At 42.5% G+C, this 11,212-nt stretch overlaps 1 protein-coding gene across 1 annotated transcript in view; it reads left to right on the top strand.

The window, feature by feature from the left end:
- Positions 1–11,212, top strand: part of LOC147035834 (extracellular calcium-sensing receptor-like) — a 29,749-nt gene that overhangs the window by 9,512 nt on the left and 9,025 nt on the right. Inside the window, exons 2-7 of the mRNA XM_085869704.1 lie at positions 3,717–4,636; positions 4,972–5,199; positions 5,454–5,577; positions 6,348–6,388; positions 7,479–7,564; positions 9,543–9,660. Coding sequence (XP_085725830.1) covers positions 3,717–4,636; positions 4,972–5,199; positions 5,454–5,577; positions 6,348–6,388; positions 7,479–7,564; positions 9,543–9,660 — 1,517 coding nt within the window. The remainder of the gene's footprint in view (positions 1–3,716; positions 4,637–4,971; positions 5,200–5,453; positions 5,578–6,347; positions 6,389–7,478; positions 7,565–9,542; positions 9,661–11,212) is intronic.

The raw sequence follows: 11,212 nt of genomic DNA on the forward strand, positions 1-11,212 counted from the left end.
AGGCTTTGGGTGCAGAGAATTGGAGGGGAGATGGAGGGTAGGACAAGGGAGGATGGGGGAAGGTTAGGAGAGTTGTTGAAAGCGTGTGGGTGATTGCAGAATAGCTTGGGGACGGGGCTGGATGAGGAGAAGAAAAGGCTCTGTGGTGATGGGGGAGGGGGGTACAATGGAGGAGGCATAATGCAGTTGAGGATTTGAGGAGTTGAAGTGAGGAGATGGAGGTGAGAGGACAGGAGATGGAGATGAGAGGGCAGGGGACGGAGGCAACTTTGTGGATGTGAAGAGGGGCAACTTTGAGAAGTGGGTGAGGGGGGGTGAATGGTGGGAGAAGAGGGCGTGGGGATACTTGAGTGAGAAAGGTGAGGGCGTGAGTTTTTGAGAAAGGTTAGGGAAACTTTGAGGTGGAAGAGTGTGATGGTTGCTTTGAGAGTGAGGGGTAAGCCTTTTGTTGGCTTTGTTGTTGGGGTGGCGGCTTGGGATCCGAGCATTCTCAGTTCAATTCCCGTTGGCCGCTGAATTAATACACCAGGTGGTTGACTCAGCTTGTCATCCTTACAAAGTCAGCAAGATGAGTACCAGTGTGTAGTGGTAGACGGGCACTACATCAGCAACACAGTCCTGCTTCCAATAAATGATAGCTACTCCGGCAGCTAAGCTTCCATACGCAAGAAGAAGAGGATTAAGAAGAAGAAGGAGGGGTGAGAGGGGCGATAGGGGTGAATTGGCATTGAAATTGAAAAATAATGATGATTGAAGGAAAGCGATCATGTGGAGCAAAGTGGGGTTATTTTACATTTTAGTTCAGAAATGCGATTAAAGGCATTCCTTGATGGATGCAATAAAGGTGAATTAAGAGAATGGAGAGAAGAAACGCCGTAGCAGATGGAGATTTATGCAAGGTATGAGGTAAAGTTTGAATTGAGGGCAGTCTGTTGAAATATAGGTAGTGTCGTGAATTCTTCTTCTTCTTTCAGCTGCTCCCCTTAGGGGTCGCTACAGCGGATCATCCGTATGATCCGCAGAGTGATTTGGCACAGGTTTTATGGCACAGGTTTTACGCCGGATGCCCTTCCTGAAGCAACCCTGGTCGCCTCTTATGACACAGGGATATGGTACACCTATTTTAACCGGGGTATACACCGGCCCAGTACACTGGTACTCACTTTGACGACCTCAGAAGGATGACAGGCTGAGTCAGCCTCCTGGTGTGTATTAATTCAAGTGGCTAACGGGGCTTGAACTCAGGACCTTTTGGATCGCAAGCAGCTACCCTACGCCAACACCAGGCTATAAGAAGAGTCGTGAATTATGATACAGTAATGAGAACCACACGTGTGGAAGAGAAAGATGAAGCAATAAAAGAGATCGTTTTTATTATTATTATTGTTGTTATTATTATTATTATTATTATTTATTTATTTTGAGAGAGTTTTCATCACATTAGGGAATGGAAAGGTTGTAGAATAATTATTTAGTTGAATGGAGAATTTGGATCGGTAAACACAGGGGGTGGAAACAGTTCATGTGGTTGTGGGTGAAGCATGTGGTTATGGGAGGTGTATAGTCAAAAGTGAATTTATTTAATTATTTTAAATGAGGATCGCTTAATATTCGGAAAAGGGAAGCTTGAAGTAAAATCGTGGAGGTTTATGGTGAATTTGGAACGGTAAACACAGTGTGAAGCTGCTGCTTCAATGAAAATTATCAGGAAGAGGGAAGAGAGACACGTGGTTACATGACGTGTATATATAGAAAGGATAAAAGGAAAATTATTAATTTTTGATGTTTTTTTTGAAGATTAGGTAAGATTCGGGAATGGAAAGTTGCAGGAAGAAATTGTGAAGGTAATGGTGGGAGTGGGTCAGCTCAATTAGAATAAAGATGGCGTGCAGCCAGAAGGAGGCGGAAGAAGACGAAGAAGAATGATCGGGACTCATGGGTGTGCAGGGAGAAAGGTATTTTTTGGGGGTTTCTCTTTTCTTTTAAATTTTTAAAGACAAGGAACACAGTGTTTAGTTGGGTGGGATGGGGGTCATTGGGAAAGTGGGGAAAATAGGAATTGAAGATAATCAGGAGAGAACACAAATAAAAACGATCACACACCAAGAGGGGAAGGATGGGTAGGCCTCAAGGAACCCAGTAAGACATGGCCGATGAAAACTCACAAAATAGCACGATTTTTGAAGCAAAACTGAACTAGGAACACACAGAAACATGTAGTTGAGAAAATAAACTGTTAAAACGGGACATATAACAAACGGAAAATTAACATTGAGAAAGTCGGCAGAGACTCTTGAGAGAACCTGCCGTTGCTGCAAACCCAGAACTGGAAGATTTTGTTAAACATTATAAATCTGCACAGATTGTTGTCGTTTTTCAATTATGTTATTATTGCTACACTGATGGGAGAGGGTGGGGGTGAGGCAGATATATAAATTAGGTTTTATTCCTGTTCGCATTCATGATGAAGATTTCGCTTTATTCTCTGATTTAAGTTTAATGTTTGAGAATAAGTGTCCTTTGTGCCACTGCTGGTGGAAAGTGCTGTGCATATGTTATGGTTAGAGAGTGTAAGGATGTCTCGTCTCGCCTCTGAAACTGGATCAGAGCCAAACCGAATGAAAGGTCTCATGGTTGTTGCCTGAAGATCGCTAGAACGAGGATAACCATTTGCTCCATGATGGCTTCCAATGGCCGACGATTACTGCAGCGATCATGCCAATGTGCCAAGCCCCCATTGTCCCTGTGCAGGCATGCTTGATTGCCCACCACAAGACACGAATATGATAAGCATGATTGGCTGCCACTGCTGGTGTGGAGCAACATTTGCACACATTGCCTAAGAGTTTTCTGATGTATTCCTGAAGAAAATAAGAGGGTTTTTTTGATCTATCTTTTTCTTTCTTTCAGCAAATTTGTCCTTGGTGGGATCCCGTGCAGGAGTCAGCACTCCAGTTTCACAATCATGTGGGCTTTACCTCAAAACCTCGTCCTTTTGTATGGATGATTTGTGTGTATGTGGAGCTGTTAGGGTTAGGGTTATGGTTAGGCTAACCCTAGTCTGGTGTTGGCTTTGTGGTTAGGGTGGTGGTTTGGGATCCTTGGGTCCTGAGTTCAAGCCCCGTTGGCCGCTGAATTAATATACACCAGGAAGTTGACTCAGCCTGTCATCCTTCTGAGGTCGGCAAAATGAGTACCAGTGTACTGGTAATAGGGACACTGCATCAGTGGCATAGCTGCGTCCCAACCAATGATGCAACCAGCAGCCACAGGCTGCACTCGATAGAGCGAGAACCTAACCCTACCCTAACCCTAACAGCTCTTTTCAATTGGCTTTTTATGGGGGTTTAAAGTGGGTTTACTCCTCTTTTTAGCTACCCCCAGGGATTGCAACGTGTTCAGGAGGTAAACACATTCTCTCCACGGGTGTGTTCTTGTCCTGATTCTGATCTAAGACAGCCATTTGCAAAGTGAGGACTTTGGTGTTTTGCAGTTTCACACAAGAATGGGTAATTGGTCATCGGTCAGGCATGTAAACACATTATTTTGGAATTTGTAAAATGCCTTGCATAGTGACAATTTCATTATCGTCTGTAACAGCATTTGGCAAATGTAAATAGAGCATTCATTTGTATGATATCCATTGTAACTCTTGAGATATTAATATGGTATTTATATTTATAATAAAAAGGAAAACATTGCTTCTCTTACTGCAGGTGAAATTGTTGAAAAAAGCAGAGTATCAGTCATTGTTGTCTTCAGTGGAGAACGCAGATTTAGTCCTTTTGTTGAGGAACTTTGGAAGATAAATATTACTGGAAAGACATGGATTGCAAGTGAAGATTTGGCAACTTTCAAACCATATGCATCTGAACGACTCGCTCACATATTTCAGGGGACCATTGGTTTTGCTCTCCGGAGGGGTTCAATCCCAGGCTTTTATGAATTTCTTGTCAATCTTCGACCATTCTTCCAAAATGCACTTTGCAAATATGTCAATGAATCGAGAAAATATCCACATCCACTAGCAAATCGAGCACATTTTGAAACAGCAAGGCAATACGACAAAAGGACGATATCAAATGTCACAAATGTAACAATAACAAGAAAATTCAAGCATGTTACAAGTTGTCTGAAAGAACAATTGCAATTACATAACCACACAATGCATAGTATTCTCAATAATAGGACGTTTTTACGGAACATTATTTTCAAATTTTATAATAAAAACTTGGGACAAGAAAGAACACATATTTCCAATCATTTTGTGAATGATAGTAATTCATATAAAAATAACAATAATATCGCAGGTAAAATGAAACAAATAAAATTCCCAAATTATTGCTGCAATGTAGAAGCCTCAAAAAATGCATTTCTTATAGAATTCTGGGAAATTACTTTCAACTGCTCGTGGAGCATTTCATCCAGAAAACTACAGACTTGCAACTGTTTTGAAGATCTCAGGAATTTCAAGACAGAATTCTCTGATGTGTCTGAGATGAGAGTGACATACCGCACTTACACAGCTCTGTATGCTGTTGCTCATGCGTTGCACGATTTGCAACAATGTGTTCCTGGTCAAGGTCCATTAGATAATGGTACTTGTGCTGTGATTACAAAGTTTAAATCATGGCAGGTATCAACAGAGGAAACTATAATCTGAATATACTGTGTGCTTACATTCAAAGATGTCACATATCACAACAAATTGACGCAACTTCATTTATTTATTTATTTATTTTGATTTTTTTTTTTTTACTTTCCTCATATCTATGTTTTACCTTCCCTCGTATATATATAATGATTATATTATGTGAAGTACAAAGATGATGAAATCGAGACTTTTAATGTTTTGGAAAAAATTGACAAGTACATATAAATAATATACTTTCCTGCATGCCAAAGTATAATTTATGTAGCATTCCTGTTATTGATTATTTACATTTAATTTATTCTCCACATGAATTTCAGCTCTTGTACTATTTGAAGAAAGTCACATTCAGCATTAACAAGGCAGAAACTCTGTTTTTCGATAAAAATGGAGATCCTCCTGCAGTATATGAGATTGTGAACTGGCAGAAAAACAAGGAAAGAGCCTTAGATTTCAAGGTTGTTGGTATTTTCGATTCATCCTATCCACAAGAGCAGCAGCTTAGTTTTCTTTCACGTCATATAATTTGGAATGATGCTTCAGAAAAGGCAAGTTTAAGGTTCTTTCTATTAAACGAAACTTTATTTACATCTCATCAATAATATTGCATCTGCAGATTATTAAAATAATATGTAATTGAGTCATTGGAATCCTGAATATATATATATATATATATATATATATATATATATATATATATATATATATATATATATATATATATATATATATATATATATATATATATATATATATATAATACAATTTTTTTTTTAACTTTGTAATGAATTCTGTGTTCAAGGTTCCGAGCTCTTTGTGCAGCGATCCTTGCCAACCTGGAACACGCAAAGCTGCCCGGAAAGGAGAGCCATTATGTTGTCATGATTGCATTGCTTGCCCACAAGGGCAATTCTCAAATGAGACAGGTAGAAGAAAAGAGGTGTTGAAATTACGTAAATTTGATATTTATTGCAAACCTATATTTACAATGGAGCAATTGCTTATTATATTGGACACACCAACATTTTTTTTCTGTGAGGTGCTTATTGGAAGATTAAAGTGGAATTAAAATGTGGCAAATGCTTAGATGTAAGTAAGATGATGAACCCTTGCTTTAAAACAAATGGTTCCCTCTTTTTGTTTCCAGGTGTGATGGGAAAATTTTTAAATGCATGACATCATGTGTAAAAAGATGCCTGGTGTTGGCTTCATTATGAGGGTGGTGAGCTTAGCATCTGAGGATCCTGACCTCAAATCCCCCTCGGCTATTGAATTGATACTAGGTGGGGTTGAATTTGCCTGTTATCCTTGCGAGTTGGGCAAAAATGAGTGCCAGTTTGCTGATATCCTGTGTCGGAGTAGCTTCCCATCCAGGATTGTGCCCACGAGTCAAGGAGACTGCTTCGGCAGCAACAACACTCTGCACAGAGTAACGTCCCAATGAATGGAAAAACACAATATGTATTATCTGTGAGACCCCCCCACACAACCCCTCCTCCCTCCCCCCTCCCCCACTCCCCCCCCCCACCGCAGCCCAGCTTTCCTTGAAGGGGCATTGCAAACGAGGCTAAAGTTATGTCAGAAAATATTAGTTTACATCTGTCGTCTGTGACGGGATACTTTGTCATGAAAACGGCCAAATGGTTTCCAATTACTGTATTCACTTTAATTCATTTCCACTTTCACCGTCCCCAAGGTAGCACAAATGATGCGGAATTGACGGCACAAGCACAGGAGGTAGATGGATGGAAGCCATTTTCTTACCTTTTTAAAGGTTTATTTTTGAAGAATATATGAGAAAAATGTGTTTGGGATGAGCAGTTCAGAACAGTTCAAGTGAGATAGAAAGACACATGGGGAAATGTAAACTTGTGTATAATGATGAATATAAATATATTTAACTCAACTCACACCAATCGCCACAGATCACACTTTCACTAACAATAGAATTGCAGGAGAGGACTTCCTTTTGCAATGTGTGGAGTGCAGAGTGATGGTGCAGCCCATTATGGAAGGAGAAGTTGACGAAAGCCAGCAAAAAATCTAAGGATGAGCAAAGCCAGCCACAAGGAATGCCAGCAATGTGTAGCACCAAAGAATATAGAAAAGCAGAGAGGAAGCATGGAGCGACCTTCTTTGTCAACAGCTTCCACACTAACTCGGCTTTTGGAACTCTGAACACTAACTATGTTCTTTTTCTACCAATTCTTTTTGAGCTTCTGACCAGTCCTCTCTCCATGATGGTAGCTCTTTGGAACCACCTTTTCTTTCTGCAGGCCTGCGATTCACTATCCTCTCTTATTGCCATCCCCTGGGCTGTCCTAACCATGTAATGACCATCCATCCATCCATCGAGACCATACTCTGAACAAAGTCGTTTCCAGATGTTGGGTTGAATGTTTGGAGATTCCAGATGTTGAGTTAATGCCAGAGCACAGAAGGTAGTACCTTTTCACACCATGGTTATTGATTCTCAAATATTCTTTGGAAAAATAATTCATGGAGCAGGACCTGGAAGAACGCCAATTTCATATTGAGCTTGGTGAAGGAATTGCACCAACTCATCCTCACATATTAATCTGAGGGAGTAGGTAGTTGTTGTAATGTGCTGCGAAGAACACGTTAAATGTCCTTTTGTAATCTTTTCACAGGCAGAGTGACTGGTCACACTTGAGCAGGGTGATTGCAACTGTAAACAATTTGGAACACAGAACAGATCAATAAGTACATGTGTTTCCAGTTGGTCAAGATCCATGTCAACTTTCTTATTCAGAGAAAGGGACGCTCTTCACGCTTTTCAGAAATCATCTTTGTGTCCATTTTTTAGGTGGAGTTTGATGGGGAAGCCTCAGAGTATTGGGAGCTCATCCTTGAAGATGTCAGGATATTGGACAAGCATTGTTATGGGGCCGGGTCTCGGTGGCGAGCACGACAGCCAGCTGGAGCATTTGAGTCGGCTCCACTGAACACCCGGAATCGATATCGTGCTTCTCGGAGAACTCCGAAAGGCACGGGTCCCTTACAGGACCGTGAATCGCCAATACTTTGGCCGCGTGGAATAGGTTTAATTGCCAACTTCAATATACCAAAGTATCCATGCGGCAAAGCTACCGTGGAACCACACCCTCGGCAGGCCTTGAGCAGAATGAGCCGTTATCGTGATCGAATCATGCGTAACCCGAGCGGATGCTTACCAAGACCCCTCGGTCCAAATGCACAATTTACCGTTTACCAATTTCCCAACATGCACCGTGCTAAGCCAATGAAAGAAGCACAGAACCGAGCTGGTACATTCAACAAGAGTGGATTTATTTACAATGGGGGGAGGGGGGAAGGGAACACACTAGGAGCGGAGTGATCCGAATAATAAATGTATCAAATGTGCAAGCAAAAGCACTTAACAATTCTACTTAGGCAAGACAGGCCCGCACACAGACATGCACACACAAATACCCAGAAAATGGACCTTGTTGGGTCTATATTGAAGGCTTCCAGCTCGAGGAGAGGTGAGCTGGAGACCAGAGCCTGCAGTTGGACCTGTCCACCTCGTGTGGTCTTCGATGATCCAGCTCGGCGGGACTCAAACCCGCAACATGATGCCGCTCCAAGCACCAGGTACCGCACTCTCCAACCGGCCACGCACAACGACCAAGGAGAAGAGCGGAGACGACAATGACCCAGGACCAGATGAAACAGCCAGCACCAAGACCCATGACCCCCAAGATGATGATAACGACCACCACGATGATGATGATGATGATGACTACCACGACGATGACGACGACCACCACGACCCACCACGACCACAACCAACCTCCCAGCCTGATGTTCCTTTATATTCCTTTTTCCTCCTGGGTGAGAGAATCGCCATCTGAGGCGATCTCTACCCTCATTGGGCAGTTTGTCATGGGAAAGTCGCTCTCTGTGGCAACCTCAACCCCATTGGCCGGGGTGCCGTGGGAAAATCGCTGTCTGTGGCTATCTCAACTCTCATTGGCCGGGGTGTCATGGGAAAGTCGCTCTCTGTGGCCCTCTCAACCCTCATTGGCCGGCGTGTCGTGGGAAAGTCGCCTTCTGTGGCCATCTCAACCCCATTGGCCGGGGTGCCATGGGAAAGTCGCTCTCTGTGGCGTGATTGGACAAGGGGTACGACGCCCCTGCCTTCCTGGTTGGAATCCGGTCTGATGCGATGGAAATCTCAGCCCACGTATGTGGCCGAATGCACGTGGGCAATGGCGTCGGTGTGTGAAGTGAAGTGAAGGAGATTTGTTGTGAACGAAACCCCGCAGCCCACACATGTAATTCCCGTTAAACACAGGTAGGGGCCCCTAACTATAAACACACACTTACCGATATAACTGTTCTATACGGATCTGAATGTTGAGTGCTCATGGCTGCCAGATTCGAAACAGTATTTCATCGAGTGTTTTTGATGAGTATGTGGTATGAAGCTGATTAATCTGTTCTACTCGAGCAGGAGAATTCCAGCCAGTTTTTACCAACTCGTGTTTTGTCATCACTGGATTTGACTGCCAATGGCAGTTGATACATGCATCCATTTGATGTTACTTCAAGGTCCCATCTTCCACATGCTTGTATTTGTTCACCAGTTAGTTGTGGTCTAATCTTGCATGTGACAAATTAGAGCTCACAGATTTTAGTCTTATTTGGAAGCCAAGTCGGAGCACTGTCTGGTGTTAGGTCGATTATCCTAAATCCTTCATCAAATTTCCGTGTGTGATACATTCACAATGTGATGAATAATCTGATCTGTGTGACTCTGTCACATGCTGGGCTGTGTTTGAAATTCCATTTTTAGTTGCGATGAGCAGTGTTGATGACATATATCATGCTAATGAATTATGTAGATATTATATTTTCTCATAAACAGGCTTTTTATAAGCAAGACTGTGGCCCTCACTTTCAAGATCGATCTCCAGACTCCATCCATTGATCCTGATGAGGACAAGTATTCAATCCAGTCCATTGTGCAACTTCATATGGAACAGGTTGGTCGCTGGGAGGTACTGCAACCAGTGTCATCCTCGTCTGCGATATCTTGTGCTGTGCAAATGAAATGGGTCTTGTGTCCATCAGTTAACTCCTTCCAACTGCTGGGCAAGTATCATGCTGGAGCTACATGTTCAGTTTTGTCACAGATATTGCTGACCGCTTTACTGCCAACTATCAGAGGTGTTTTCACCATTCAGGTGAAAACTATTTAAGGTGTTCTCTTCTAACCTCAGTTCTCCATTAATGTGTTCTATTCTTTCCTGAATGCTCAGGCCCAAACTGAATCATCTTCCATGTTGTTGATATACCCTTTGAGATAAATTACTGACATCCACATGGTTAACTCAGACCATAGTGCGATTAAGTTGGATAGGTACAGACCCAGCAGAATCTGCAATGTTTTGATCTGCACTCTCAAAGTCTGTGGCCATGTTCTTCGCCATGGCAAAAGTAAAATACAATCTGCATTGCTTGCAGGCACCAACGGCTGCAATCCTGTGCAACTCCCACAATGAGGAGATTCTTCAGCATGTCCTCAAATGTGGACCCAATTCGTATTTCTGTGCAACCTTCAAGGCAAGGTGGCATAATTGTTTTGGCATCCTTTCTCAAGCTGAGGCCGCAGTTCAATTCTAACCCTTGCTGAGTTGGACCAAAGACAAAGTTACTTGCTGCTTCCTTGCTGGACACTCAACATTAAAGGATAGAGCAGTGATAAACCCCATTGGCTGGAAATCAAGGAGTGAAGGAAAATGTCCGAAATTAGCCTGCTGAGTGTCCAGAAAAAATGGACATAAACATGATGTCATGGGACCCGGAGTGCCCTCAGTACTTTTCACTTCCCCCAAGTTCAGCAGTTGTGTTTGTCTGAAGTCAATTCTGTGTTTTTTCATCCATCATACATCCACCTTGTTGTTTCTTGTGTTGCTTCATCCATCTATCTTTCGGGACCATACTCTGTATAGAGCATTTGTGCTGCCAAAGCGGTCTCCTGGCCATTGGCCACAATCCTGGATGGGTCGCCACTCCAGCACAGGATACTCAAATGGCTCAATCATTCCAGCAAGCTGGTACTCATTTTGCCGACCTTGGAAGGATGACAGGCCAAGTCAACCCCAGCTGGTATTAATTCAACAGCCAAGCAGGACTTGAACTCAGAGATCACAGATCCTAAGCCCACCATCCTAACCATTAAGCCAACACCAGGCATCGTTGTTTCATGTATGTCTGCTCCCGTATGTGTGTTATTTGTTGCTGCTTCTCCATGAGCCTCAAACTCTGTTAAAAAAGTGGTTTGACGTCGTCATTAAGGTATATTTAGAATGAAGTGTATCCTCGCAAAACATTTACAAGTAATCCATCACACGATATACGCTGCACAATAATTGTGCTCCCGGACAGCACTGACAAGTTAATCATTCTTTATTCTTGCTTTGACTTTTGCATGGCCAAATTATTCAGAAGAGAGAAGGTTTCAGTGTGATATATTGAGAGCAGGACTATCTTTTTCTGTTTTTCATCTTTAATATTCCTTCCTCCTTTCCTTCC

Source organism: Eptatretus burgeri, chromosome 1 (assembly GCF_056783735.1).
Source record: "Eptatretus burgeri isolate ZD-2024b chromosome 1, Ebu_testis_v1, whole genome shotgun sequence".
In the NCBI taxonomy this organism is placed as follows: Eukaryota; Metazoa; Chordata; class Myxini; order Myxiniformes; family Myxinidae; genus Eptatretus; species Eptatretus burgeri.